This window comes from Condylura cristata, unplaced genomic scaffold (assembly GCF_000260355.1).
Source record: "Condylura cristata isolate star-nosed mole 26May11 unplaced genomic scaffold, ConCri1.0 scaffold00029, whole genome shotgun sequence".
Lineage (NCBI taxonomy): Eukaryota > Metazoa > Chordata > Mammalia > Eulipotyphla > Talpidae > Condylura > Condylura cristata.
This window is the reverse complement of record NW_004567130.1, coordinates 12,523,279-12,537,851: the sequence shown is the minus strand read 5'-3', so window position 1 is coordinate 12,537,851 and position 14,573 is coordinate 12,523,279. Positions and strand designations below refer to the sequence as shown.

Here is a 14,573-nt window from a genome sequence, read left to right as displayed (position 1 = left end):
GTTAAACTCATGCCAATTGCTGCAATATGGAAGGAGCTGGAAGGGTTTATGCTAAGTGAAGCAAGTCAGATGGTAAAAGAGAAGTATCAGATGGTATCACCTCTGGGTGGAACAAGGGGAAACCCAACAAAGGGCAGGAAAAAGTCATTTTCAAACTGACCATAGATCTGAGGCATCCAGCAGGGGAGGGAGGGGATAGGGGGAAAAAAGGGAATGGAAGAGCACAAGGGATTATGGTGATGGTTCGTGGGTGATATGGTGGTGGGAGAACACTGAGGGAAGAAGTCAAATATTGTACAAAAATGAATAATGATGTAAGAAATAAAAGGGGTGTTATTTGAGTAAGATATTTAATCTCTTTGGGTTTGGTTTTCATCTGTCACATAGGACTGATAATCTGATAATATACATAACAATACACAATTTGTGGACTCCACAAATTACTCTTAACTTCTGCTGACGTGAGGTTTTGAAAGCTGGAAAGTAATGCATTTTATATATTCCACCTTATTTCATAAGCATAGTAAACATTTCCTCTGTCTACAGAACTTACCAGTTTTGTATCCTTGAGCACAGGCTTTCTGTTTTCCAATCTTTAGCATTTCCTTGTTTATGTCACAGATCATGACATGGGAACCACCTAAGGAATCCTCCTCCTTCTGGTACTTTTTGGCAATTTCTTCCCATGATAAATTTTGTTGGGTCTTTAGCTGTCTCTTCTGCTTTTCCTGATGCTGGGCCTGAACATAATTAAGGAACCGGAATGCAATGTCACCTGTGGGAAGCCAACAGGAGGAAAGATGCAAACACAAACACAAACAAAACCCTAGCATTTCCTAAACACAAAGGGCACAACAAAACTATAGTAATTGAGTGTGTACAAAAATTGAAATTCCTACTTAGCTCAACAGGAACTTTTTTTCTTTATAAAAGCAGTTATTTTAGGGTCCTCCCTGGTGGCACAGCATGTTAAAGCACAGCACTAAGAAGCTAAAGCCACTTCAGCATGAGTTTGATCCCCACCCCAGAGGTGATCCATATGGTGCAGCAGACCTCTCCTGACCTACCTGCTGCAATATAATTCATCGATCTGCCTGTTCTGCTCCCTGCTCTGTCTCTGGTGAACCCTCTCACCGCCCCTGCACCTCTGGCTTGTACCCCAGTTCTGTATGCATAAATAAATAAATCTTTTTAAAAAAGCAATTATTTTAGCTTCTGAGACACTTTAAAAAACCTTCATAAAAAAACATATAAGCAATGCCTGAATACATTATTACCAAAGAAGACTAACACATGTTAGAACACAAAGGTCAGTTTTCCCTGTATACCCTTCTCCAGTTATATGAAATGTTAAGAGCTTAATATGCAGTTCTCTGGTCTTTTCTAATAAAGTTTGTGACAGTAGTTTACGGGTAGAATTATAAGCAACAATACCCCCACTTCCTTCTCTTAGTTCAGTTCTCCCATGCTATCTTTTCCAGCTCTTGTCTGTCTCTTCTGTTGGTTGCAGATAGTTCTTTACTTACCAAATTTATGACATCCTGCCCCCAACTCTGTCAGCCTCTATTTTTTCAACATACTCATATCACTTTTCATAGTTCCTCATGGACCCTCTGTAACTTAGAGTAATAAACTAATTGATACTGTATTTCAACTACAGACAGTATCTCTTGACTCCCTTCAACCTTTCATCATATGTACTTTACTCTGTCAAGACTGATGACATTTTGTCTGTTCTATAGCTATTGTTAAATCTTCAGGGTTTCAATGATGGTTTGAATCTAAAAGCTGAAAATGAAAAATGTTTATATTATTGTGACCAGGCAATTGTTACATTATTGTTTAGGTAAAGCCAGTGCTTTTGAGGATCACATTTCTTTTCTTATTATGCTATTTACTTCCTTGTCTTGTTTTTTTTAAAGTATTTGCATAACACATATCCTTACATTTCCCTGAATCTCTCCATTCTACTGGGAGTCCATCAGCCATATTTCTATGTTTGTTTTTTTTTACGATTATTTATTTATGAATACAGAACTGGGATACAGGCCAGAGGTGGTGAGAGGACTCACCAGAGACAGAGCAGGGAGCAGAACAGGTAGATCAATGAAGTACACTGTTGAGGGGGGCAGTGGGAGAGACAGGAGAGGTCTGTTGCACCATATGTGGATCAGCTCCCTGGCTGGGGCGGAACTCAGACCATTACAGTAATAGTACTATGACTTAACCCCTACACCAGCAAGAAGGCCCATTATTCTTTTCATAGAAAAGAACATGACCATATTTGTAACTGTATCTTTGATTAATTTTTTTTTTAGACTAACTATTTAGAATTGGAATTGTAGGATTCTAAATTATATAGTCTTGATTTTGACAGATTCTACTAAATTTTCCTCTTCTCGGCAAGGTGTCTTACTGTCCTCTAAGTTCCATTTGAAGAGTGGATCACACCAAAAAGTCACACATAAGGGGCCTCCTTGGTAGCGCAGGGATTGAAGTCACAGTGCTATTCAACTATCGCCGGCCACTGTGGCATAAGTTTGACCCCTGTCTAGGGAGCTGACCCACATGGCACAGCAGACCTCTCTTGTCTTGCCTGCTGCTCACCTCAGCAATATCAGTAGATCTACTTGTTCTGTTCCCCACTCCGTCTCTGGTGAATCCTCTCACCCACTGCAATTCTGGCCTAGTCCCCATTTCTTATATTCATAAATAAATAACAATAAATCTTGTTTACAAAAAGTCACACATAAACATGCTTCAAATATGATTATCTTACTGTAATTTATTCCTGTACATTATTCTACTGGTATAGATTATCACACTATTAACTTATATTACACATTATTCTAATGTAATTTAACACACACATTAACCATGTAATTATCACCAAGATGTCTTTAGAATCCTATGACACTTTTCTCCAATATGCTTGGTATGCACAGAGTAACAGAGGGTCATGGATAAACAATTTAGCTTTTGATATGTGAGATGTTATCACATCAGATGAGGCAGGAAAGGCTGGCTACAAAGAGGGAAAGGGCTCAAGGTTAACAGAAGGTAAAACAGAAGAAGAGTGATGGGCAGAATTTCTCTAATGTCATTACAATAAAAGACAACAGAATCCACTAGAAAGCCATGTGACGAGTGGATGGGAAACCTCAGCTCAGTTTTTCACTGAGAAAAATCTCAGTGGAGTAACCCAGTACACGGGCACAAAGCAGATATTCTGTGTTTTGGATTGATATTCATTTAAAAAGGAAAGAGAGTTTCTCAGTAGCGCACTGATGTTCCATAGCCAGCTTGCACCAAATGCTAAATGAGCTAGCTCATTTCAGTGAAACACTCACTTCCGGGAAAGGCAGATACCAAACTGCACATTACCTGTGCCTCCAGCAACATCGAGCAGCTGGGTCCCAGGTAGTGGGTGCATCTTCCACAGCAGCAAATCCTTCCAGACACGATGGATACCAAGACTCATCATATCATTCATCACATCATATTTCTTGGCCACACTTTCAAACACCTGATAGACTGACAGGGAGATGTACAATACACGTATTAGCAAAGTTAACTTGGAACTGTGTTCAATGAAAGGAAGCTCATCCACCCTTGAAATTGCCTGTCTTTGCAAAGCAAAACTAAAATAGAATGTTTGATACCCAAATCTACACCTTAATATTACTTCTTTTAAATTACTCCCCATAAGAAACCCTCTTTTCTATTGTCTTAGTAGCCTTTTTCTAGGGTCCCTACCTTGTTATAATGCTATAGGCATACTTAAATAGGTTTGTTTCTTAGAAGAGTGATGGAGCAGAATTTTTCTAATGTCATTACAATAAAAGAATAGAATCCACTAGAAAGACATGTGACTAGTGGATGGGAAGCCTCAGCTCAGTTTTTCACTGAGAAAAATCTCAGGTACAGTTTGGTGGACAGATGATTGACAAGATGTGAATCAGGCCAAATTATACCATAGATAGTCCCCATGAATCTCCTCTATGGGATCGAGGCAGAATGGGGAATCTGGACTAGCTAGAGAGAGAAGGATTCACTACCTAAGACATTTCGCTTTTTTGTATTTTAGTTTCTCTGCCCATAAAATGGGAATATCAGTGCCATCCTCCTGCTGCCTTGGATAAGGCTGAATTAGGTAAAAAAACAGGAGATGCTTTGAATTCTTTTGATGAATTGTGCTGCAATGACCCAAAATATTACCATCTTTTGTAAATTAGCAGGCTCTAGAGCCCATCCTCTAACTCAATCTTGAGTGGCTATTCTTAACCCCGGGATCACCAATCTCAGTCTTTTCTTTTGATGTCTTTTGGGTATCAAGGAACATGAAAGCCCAATCCAAATGCAAATACCCCTAGCGGTGCAGGATTCCGATGTGTATGATTTCAGTTACTGTGGTTTAGTTAGGTAACACCAGTCCTCTAGCAACATCATTCAAATACAATGGTATATTAACTGAGAAATTGAATAAAGTATAAACTATGCTAACAGATCTTCAGTCCACAAGTCACTACACAAATAACAGATAGGCACCATGAACAGTAACCAATCATTTCACTTCTTCACAGGAGAGATAGCTGGTCACTATACATAAGTTATTCAGCTTAGAAGAGAGCAAATCATGCAGTTGTGTTATGTCCTTATCTCTCCACTGTAAACCTATGCATCATTTTACAAAACTGGATAATTGAAAGAGGAAACAGGTGAATAAAAATGTAAGTGCAGCAGAGGTAGGAAAAATGAGAATACTGGAAGTGAAATTTGAACAGAATGTCAGTGGAGTTATGGGAGAAACGGCTGACTGTGGTAATGTTTATATTGCTGCCACTTGAGAGACTTTAGCTGTGCAGCCAAAAGAACTTTGTGAAGATGAACTATAGACATGAATGAGAATGTGTTTGTGATGAGAATGTTACAATGTTCCAGAGAAAATGAAATCAGCCAAAACTTTTCACTAAAGAAATTCCTGGAGATATTGCATGACATTACAAGAATACAATTGTAGAAGCTAATTGAAACTTAGAAAGGAATAGGGCAATTTGCCAAGACATAAAGATGTCCATTCCCTAATGTAAATTAAATGACTGGAAGGGAGCAAGTATTCTTCATATTACTCTAGCTAAATTTTTAACAAAGGGATAAGACAACTTAGCTCTCCATGTTTCTTATTTTCTATTTGAATTTAAAAAAACATTAAAAATTTTAATAATATAACTTAAGTTAAAATTACATCTAATGTGTAATTAATATTAGATAATGTGTAAATAAATATTAGCCTTACTACCCTTTTCAACTTTCATTTCCCTTTACATATATAACTAACAGGGAAAACTGCCTGCCTTTGTTTTTTTAAAGATTTATTTATTTTGGCATTGAAGAACTAGGGTGCAAGCAAGAGATGCAGGAGAGTTCTGCTGCGCCATATGTGGATCAGCTCCCTGGCCTGACCTGGGATATAACAGAGCCTTAGTGGTGACAGTGCTGAGACTTAACTCTTAGGCCACCAGAGAGGCCTTATCTGTCCTTTAGTTTTCCATCCCAACCTGGAAGTGGTTCAGTAGTGACTCCTACCCTGCTTGTTATGTGAAATAGTGTAGACATTGTAAAGCACAATACAGGAATTAGGCACTATTATTATTTTGGAAGCAACTCAATGGATTCTAATCTCAGCTCTGCCACTTGTTAGCATGATCCAGAGCAAGTGTCTTACATATCTGTTTGAAAAGTTTCTTCATGTATAAAGCTGGGTTAATAGTTTCTACCTCATTGGGTTGTATTTGTAAAAATTAATGGCTCTAAGAAGTCTTCAGACTCTCAATAAATGTTTACTATCATTTACTTGGCTCTATTTATTTTAACCTATAAATAATTATCAAGCATCTAACGTGCACCAGGAACTAAGGATAAAGAAATAAACGAAACGGGCCCTCCCGGTGGCGAAATGGTTAAAGCGCAGCACTATGAAGCTATGGAAGGCACCACAGTAGGATTCCATCCCAGACCAGGGAGGTGACCCCCATGGAGTGGCAGACCTCTCCTGACACACCCTCTGCTCCCTTTCTATAAAAATGGCATATCCTTTTAGCAAAATATCAAAACAATGAGTTCCGAGGCAGATTAAAGTAGGCTGGAATACTTACTTTATTCCAGTATGTGGTTCATCCACTTACTAGCTGTGTTAAGCAGATCAAGTTCTTACCTAACCACTAAATCCCTATTTCTTCATGTGTGATATAGACATACTACTACTCACTATCAGAAAGCTGAAATGTGAATTGTAAATTAATGTCTGCGCGGTGCCTGGCACACTACCAATGCCCAACATTATACAGCTATTCTCTCATTTCAACATGATATTGGGGAGGACGGGGCGGGGGATGGAAAAGGTAAAGCAAGACCTTTAAATTGTTCACAATGGCGCTTGATGGTAATTACCCTGCTTAAAAAGACGAGGCATTTAAGCTTTGCGGGATCAGACTGGGGGTGTTCCTTGGAGGTGCGCACTGCACAGGCTACAGCTTCGTAGTTAACAGGACCTAAGTCAACACTTAGTTGGGCAGAAGAAACTAGATCGCTGACGATCAGATCCGTCCATCCATCCCTTAGCCCCTTTCACCTTTGCTTCCCTTCTCCTCCTCCGATACAGTCTCAAAACCGAAGTGCGTTTCCGTTGCCTGCTTCTCTTGGGACATGAACCGCACACCCAGTGGGTCCCCGGGCCAGGAGCTACGAAGCCCAGGGAGCGGGTAGCGCCTCCTCGCCCGCGACCACCCGCGGCCGCAGGACAGCCACAGAGCATAGCTCCTGGAGGCCGCCATCTTGGCAACAGGATGACAGCGGTCAGACGTTACGTCACGTTGCATCATTAGGCGGCCGACGGCGGCCGGCCAGAGACAGTATTTGCCAAAATCGTCCTGAAACGACATCTAGACTCCGAAGGCTACGTAGACTTTGAGTCCCCGAAATCCCTTTTCTCTCTTACCAAATTGATGGTGAGGGGATTTTAGAAGGAGTCCCCAAATCACCTCTCAGAGGCCATGCCTGTGATTTCTGCAAGATACCGAATTTTTGCAGGCTATTGTTTTTGGTGTTGAAGGAGGAAATTGAGGCACGGTGTGGTTAAGAAGCCAGGTTACAGAATTTGTATTTTCAAACTTGGGTGTGTGAAAGAATCACCCGTTTCTCTTAAGTGCAGATCCTTTGAATCTAGTAATAGTATTGGGAATCTGAACCAACCAAGGAGTACACAGAACCCTCTTGACAAACACTTAGGACTGCCTTGAAAGATAAATATAAGCTGTTATGTGGTTGTTCTAGCTTGTCAACCTAGGACGTTTGTAAACGGGAAGGAAATCTCTGGTGTCCATTTAGCAAGTCTAAACCAATCACTACTCATCACTTCCTGCTTTCTAGATGCAACAGGCATTGTCGGGATGTTTTATTTCACCCCCAGCTTTTCCTGTTCTTTTTTTAACTGGAAGGGTCATTTAGATGACTTGCAAAAGAGGATGAAAGTAGTGAGCTTTACTTAAGTTTCTTTATTCTTCTGCTTTGAGTCTCTCTCTTTTTTTGTTAAAGATTTATTTATGCATACTAGAACTGGGGTGTAGGCCAGAGGTGGGGTGTGTGTGTGAGAGAGGATTCATCAGAGACAGAGTTGGGGGCAAAACAGATGTACTGAAATCCATTGCTGACGGGAGCAGCTGGTGAGACAGGAAAGTTCTGCTGAGTGCCTTGTGGGTCAGCTCCCTGACCAGGGATGGAATTCTTGCTCCAGTGGCTGGTGAAAACTTCATAGTGCTGAAACTTAACCTCTTGCTTCAACAAAGAGGCCCTCTCTTTTATTTTAATAGTAATACAAGGAGGGAATGATTTGTCCATGCAATTAGAGCTCTTACAGCTTTGTTAAAGAAAATAGAAATTCATCAAGGAATTTTAGTACATCTCCACATTTAGTCATACATAACAATAGGCCTCAGGATTTGGGGCTATTCCTGTTAAACATCAAATTAAGTTTTCAGACCAATCTTGTGTTGCTGTTCTCTCACTTCAGTATGACTAGGGGTCATACTGAAAATAGTTAAAAGTTGAAGCAAGACAGGGTTGGTGGAGGACATTTTAAGGATATTTTAAAACATGAAATTAGTATATAGCTTTCTTTATCCCAGTTTAAACTGTTAATTTAAGTAAACTGATTGCTATGTACTTATTAATATTTTATATTACATGCAAAGATAAGGAGCAAAAGGCCCAATTAGAGGAATTCTAGAATTTTGCATCTATTTATTTGTTCTTTTATGACTGCTGAAATTTCAACCACCCTTCTATGCTCAGCTTTAGTGATACCACCTCTGGGAAGCCCTTCTTGACCCCTCCCCTCCCAATGCCTCTTGGAGCCTCTGCTCTGGTCGGTACTTTCTGTTAACTTTATTATTGTCCTTATGTTCTTCCTTTGTAGTTTCTTATTTGTCCAACTAACTTAGGAAATTATGAGTATAGTAAAGACCTCAACCTTAATGTATTTTGGCATTCCTGTGCTCAGCACAATGCCTGGCCTACAATAGGTTTCTAAGTTTAGTCTGCCAAGAAATATTTGTTCCTAGCTTTGAGAGAATAAGAATCATACTTAAACAATGAGTTAATAAATTCCACAGGCGTAGTAATGTTTGGATGCATTAGTACTAGATATATTATTCTACACACATACTAAGACGAAAACCAGGATTACAAGTCTCAGCAGAGTGCACATCCTCGCACTGGTTAAGGAAAAAGAAAAAAAAAAAAAAGGCCACTGGGCCCGGATGTACACAGAAACTACATTTCCCAGCGTGCATCGCTCAAACTTCTCCACTATATATACTTCATCCGGGTTCTTCGAGATGCTGTTTGGCGACTCGTCGCCATTCCCGGAGCAGCTCGGCCTCGGCCCAGAGGCGAGTGTCGGTTGCTGTGTCGGCGACACCGGTCCCCGACACCAAGACAGCCAGCCCTCTCCCCTGCCCCGCGGCGGGAGAGCGTGTCCGGCCGGCCGGCGGGGCTCGCGCACCCTCCCTGGCCTTCCCTTCCCCGCAGCCTCCGCCCCGCCAGGCCCGGCCCGGACCTCCGAGCCCCGGCCTTCTCCTCCTCCTCCGTCGCCGCCGCCGCTGGGCTCCACAGCCCCGCCCGCCGCTTCTCCTACTAGTTTGAGAAGCTGAGGAAGAAACAAGGAAAAATGTCGCCATGAAGGCCGAGAACCGCTGCCGCCGCCGACCCCCGCCGGCCCCGAACGCCATGAGCCTGGGTCCCCGCCGCGCCCGCTCCGCTCCGACCGCCGCCGCCGCCGAGGCCCCCGTTGATGCCGCTGAGCTCTCCCAGCGCCGCCGCCACCGCCTCCGACATGGACAAGAACAGCGGCTCCAGCAGCTCCTCCGCCTCTTCGGGCAGCAGCAAAGGGCAACAGCCGCCCCGCTCCGCCTCGGCGGGGCCGGCCGGCGAGTCTAAACCCAAGAGCGGTAAGGGAGGGCACCCACGGCCGGGCGGGAGGGCGGAGGTGGCCGGCCTACAGCTCTCTGCCGGGTCAGTCGGGGACAAAGCTGTGCCGGCTGCAAGATCGCTCCGTCTTCCCCTTTCCGCGGCCCCCATTATTTACAGTGAGCACTAATGAGCATTCTTCGGCGTGGGTTACGTGACTCGCGTTAGTCCTCCGAACCGCTCGGTCAAGTCGGTGCTATTTTTGTTTCCATTTTGCGGTGGAGGAAACTGGGGTTCAGAAAAGGTAAGGTCACCCAGTTAGGTGTCTCACAGCAAACCATAAGATCTGGTTGCCTAACGCATCCGTCCACACTCCCGAGACTACTGAGTTGTTCCACCCTTTCATGTTGAATTAGCACTGGATAGGGTAGAAGTTTAAACGGGAGGGACGGCCCCGACGACTTTACAGATTGAAATCTCATCCTGCTGTTGAAGACGCTTCCTTTATGGCTTTGTTCATTGTGGTGTGGTGGTTAAGATTGAGTGTTTTAAATTCGCCAGACCTGAGTGTGTGAGTTTCCTTACCTGTAAAGGTGGAGATAATAAAATTGACATGAACTTAGAAAACAAGTGAACTAAGAGCTCAGGAGGGTACCTGATACTGCACCAAGGGTTTGCACATGGCTGTTTTCCTGTGTTAGGGCAGATTGTATTTTTTATGTGTCTTGCCTCAAATTGTGACAGTCGTGTTTGGTAATAGCTACCATTTATTTGAAGTGTTCACCATGTGCTTGTGCTAGGTTAGGCTTTCACCTTTCTCTCCCCTTTCCCTGGGACTAACCAGTCCAACTGGGTGGAATTGTTCACGCCTCCAGAAAGAACGAGGTTAGAAGCCAGGAGGTTGGGAATTGGCAGTCTGGAGTTGAAAGTGCGCAGCCTTCCAAGCCTGTGCACTAGTGAATGTCTGCCCTCTTTCCTGTTGTGATTATGGTAGCGGAAATAGGAAAATGTTTTTGGTGGAAGTGGGATTGTGAGGTAGAGAGGGAGACATTTGGACTTCTCACATGTGGAGGTTTCAATTGTTTAAAACTTTCAAGAATTTGAAGATTAAAAAATTGTAAGCCTGACCTAAAAATAAATGGAAAAAAACAATTAGAAAGCTGACTTGAGTTCAGAGTTTATGTGGCAGATGTAGCAAACTTGTTTACCTCTTGTGCCGAGGACTCACAGATATTGCTTATGGAACTCGGGTGGAAACCTTTTGTCTTGATAATAAGAGTGCTTTTATTAAGGCCTAGTATGAATACTCAGGCAGGAGTTTGTAGACTAATTTTGGGGTTGTGCATATGTGTGCCTTTTATCTTGGATCCACCTGGAGATAAAGGCTGGTCAGTCCTCTTGATCAGCTCTTGGGACTAGTTTAGCATGATCTGAATATTTCTTACTATAGATAAATAACTTGTTTTGTACTATGATTCACTATGAATCAAGGTATAAAGTTAAGGATTGGTTCTCCAGTCTCTGAATTTTCAATTAGTTTTTTCCTGAGACTCCTATATGCCACTAACTATTCATTTGTGAGTCAGCTGCAGTAATGCCTTTTATTTTAATTTTTGATGAGACTATAGATGAAAGTTTGCAACAACCCAAACAAAAGACTGAGGTATTTAAGACATTTTATGCATATTTTGTCTGATTATGAATCTGTTGATTAGTTGAACTGAGATTACTGAACAGGATGATCTAGTCTGTTGTAGCTTAACTAAAGCCAGTATTTGTCAGTGTTAACATTTCAGATAAATTTGTATAGAATAAATACTAATTGTGGGATTCATATTAGCCACTTCTGCTTTTTTTTTAAATAGCTATTTCAATTTTTCTCTTTTAAAAACAGTAAAATACTGTTAAAAAAAAAAAAAACTACACAAATGGGCCCTCTCTGGTGGTGCAGCGGGTTAAAGCACTGCACTAAGAAGCTTAAGCCACTTCCTCATGGGGTCGATCCCTGCTTGCCCGAGGAGATCCACATGGCGGAGATCCACATGGCGTGGCAGACCTCTCCTGACACGCCTGCTGCTCCCCACTCTGTCTCTGGTGAATCCTCTCACCCTCCACATCTCTGGCCTGTACCCCAGTTCTGTATGAATAAATGAATAAATCTTTTAAAAAAATACAAAACTCACAAACATGTTGTCAATTGAAAGCTTCTGCAAAAGTAAATAAAAACCCATGTAGAGAACTTTTCCCTGTTTATTGTTTTTTGTTTTTAAGGTTTATTTATGCACATAAGAGATGGGGTATAGGCCAGAGGTGCAGGGGATGAGAGGACTCACTAGAGACAGTGGGGACAGGCCGCTCTACTGAAATACACTGCTGAGGGGAGCAGGAGTGAGACAGGCAAAGTCTGTCGCACCATGTGGGTCAGCTCCCTGGTGAGTGATGGAACTCATGTGGGTTACCTCCCTGGCGGTGATTGAACTCATGCTGCAGTGGCTGCTGCTAATATCTTCATAGTGCCTCAATGTACCCCCTTGCACTACCAGGGAGGCCCTTTGCTAGTTATTTTAATGGACAAGTATGCCCTCTGGTAGCATTCATTTTCATCAAACCATATTCACTGCTTGCAATTAAGAACAAGATAAAAAAAAATGGAGAAGATTAAAAATGGCTTAGGGAACTCTGATATTGGTTAATTTTAAAGATTGAACTGAAGGACAGCAAATGCTACCTAAGAAAGTTACAGCAGTGCTGCTTTGACAGGTACCATTCAGGACCTCTTGCTTTGCTCTAACAAAATGCATGTCAATTCCATCAAAAGGTTTTGTAGTATTTAAAAAGAACTAAATACTTGATATACTTGATTGTGCTGGAAACTGTTGAAAGGGCCTCTTGAGTTTCAGAAGAATTTGCTGAAGGAAGGATAAAGTGGAAAGCCATAACTTCTCTTGCGGTTGTCAAAGTAACAAGAACAGGAAAGTGGCTAATTTTTGGATATTGAATTTTTTCCTCCTTTCTCTACTTCATGTGTTGGGGGGGAAATACCTTCTGATTTCTGTTCTTTGAACAACGTATGGCATAAATGGACACTTGCTTCCTAGCTACAGGATTAATATACTTGAATCTTAGTTCCTTCAACTGGCTTATGGTCCTTCATGCACACAGGAAGTAGGTAAATTTGACTACTGGGATTTCCATCTTTCTGGCCATAGTGGCATACCAATTTCTTTGCCTTTGGCTAATGTTTCAAATATCCACATACCACTCTTTTTTGGTTATATTCATACAGCTTTGTTCCAGTAGGGCTAAGATGTAGCTCTAAGAACATAGAACAGATATATCCCAGGAATATATATCCCAGTGAAGTTTGTATATAGCTTGGTGAGTTAGAGCTTGGGGAAAGTAGTTTAGAAAGAGCAAAGTAAATAAAAAAGAGGGGAAAGAGACTAGGTGGTTTATGGACCTTGGCCTAGAACCTCATTCTTGCCCCACCCCCCTGGGTTGGGGATTGTACTGTCATGGAGATTAAGGGAAGGTCAAACACTATGAAGCAGTTATTTTGGGTTGATGATAGGAAGTACTGTCTTAACACTTCTCTTGTTATTCTGGACCAGAAGCCAGGTTACTAGTGGTAATCTCTTGTGAAGAATGATCCTGAGCTGTAAATGGACCCAGAGCTTTTGATGGCCTTGAAAATTGAGGTGCCTTGAGACCTTCAATAAGAACCACTTACAGAAATTACAAGAATTTCAGAGCCTGTTGTCCTTGGTTTTTATGGCATTGTTGGAAGCCTAGTTGGTGCGTTTGACAGGAATTATTTGGATTTATTAATAATAGACTTTCAAATAACAGCAACTGTGCCAGCCATTGTAATAGGCATTTTGTAGACCTTTTCTTAGTCTTCATGACCCGGTGAGGAGGGAGGGTAAAGGACTGGAATTAAATTACAGACAAAAAAGCTTAGCGGTGTTGATTTGTCCAAATGAATTCTTAAGCAGTCCTAGGAATATTTATAAAAACACTTAATGTAAATACACTGGCACATTCATCATTCCTGACACCACCTTTTTCTTCCTTTCATCCAGAAATACTAATTTCAGCTGGATTCAGTTTGTTGTCAGTTGATTCTGTAGTAAGGCCATATGTTGCCCCTCCGGAGGTGCTTGTCAACCACTCTGGACGATGGGTAAGCAACTTGCTTGTGATTACAGCATGAATCAGCAGCTGAACTTCCTGGCCGGTATTCTGACCTCTAGATTGTGCCACCTGTTAGAACTAGAGCTAGAAGTGTTGGTAATGCCAAATTATTTAATTGAAAATTTTATGGTCTTTAATGGGGATATGAGACTAAGAGAGGTTTCCTGTTATTTGGCAGAGACTTCTATTAGGGAGTTGTGAAACAACTGAGATGGTGGACTAAGTTTTCAAGTCTCTTCAATTGTTGATTCTGGGATTGTGAGTTCTGGATTTGAGCCATTTAACTAATGGTTTTGCCCATTTTGGAAATGTGACTTAACAGTGGTAGTTCTTGGCAGCTCTCAGCTCTGGCTGTGTATCAGAATCTCCTCAAGAATTTTTTTCTGAAAAATAGGATTGTATGAGTTCCCTAGAAAAATCAGAGTAGTTCTTTAGGTAGAGTTCAGCCTTTAGCCATGGCATTCAGTTTCAGATTTTCTTTAAGTGATTCTTTTGTGCAGCCAGGATTGAGAACTACCACTCTGAAATTCAATACTTTCAGCAGTATTTCTAACAGGGACTTGACTTTGTCTATTTTCTGAAATCTAAAGTGGATCATCTCATTGCTGTCATCTCCTGTCAGAGAAAAAAACCACAACATTTTACCATGTTATTCACATGTATGTCCTGGCAAGTTGTTTATAAAACATTTAAAATATATTAGTATGAACTTTATCTCTAGGTCCCAGGCCTGAATGTACTTTTCAATCTTTTGCTGCCTGTTGGCCTCAGTCTAGAGATAAGCACTAAACTCTGACTTTACACTCCTGACCTCATACCCTTCTGTAAGTGGAATACAAGATGAGAGTCGATTTTAGCAGCTAATATTGTGACTCCGTATATGGTCCATTGTAATCTGTTTTAGAAGTGAGTTC

General features: G+C 41.6%; 2 protein-coding genes across 4 annotated transcripts in view; one reads left to right on the top strand and one right to left on the bottom strand.

The window, feature by feature from the left end:
* COQ5 (coenzyme Q5 homolog, methyltransferase (S. cerevisiae)) overlaps positions 1-6,867 on the bottom strand; it is an 18,151-nt gene extending 11,284 nt beyond the window's left edge. The window contains exons 1-3 of the mRNA XM_004690979.2: positions 6,632-6,867; positions 3,385-3,534; positions 554-775 (exon numbers count right to left, since the gene is read on the bottom strand). Coding sequence (XP_004691036.1) covers positions 554-775; positions 3,385-3,534; positions 6,632-6,833 — 574 coding nt within the window. The 5' untranslated portion in view covers positions 6,834-6,867. The remainder of the gene's footprint in view (positions 1-553; positions 776-3,384; positions 3,535-6,631) is intronic.
* Positions 6,868-8,871: 2,004 nt separating this feature from the next.
* RNF10 (ring finger protein 10) overlaps positions 8,872-14,573 on the top strand; it is a 31,503-nt gene continuing 25,801 nt past the window's right edge. For 2 of the 3 annotated variants that reach the window (XM_012731102.1, XM_012731101.1), the window contains exon 1: positions 8,912-9,506. In XM_012731102.1, coding sequence (XP_012586556.1) covers positions 9,350-9,506 — 157 coding nt within the window. In that variant the 5' untranslated portion in view covers positions 8,912-9,349. Of the gene's footprint in view, positions 9,507-14,573 lie in introns of all 3 variants that reach the window. The other variant, XM_004690977.2, reaches the window with a different exon arrangement.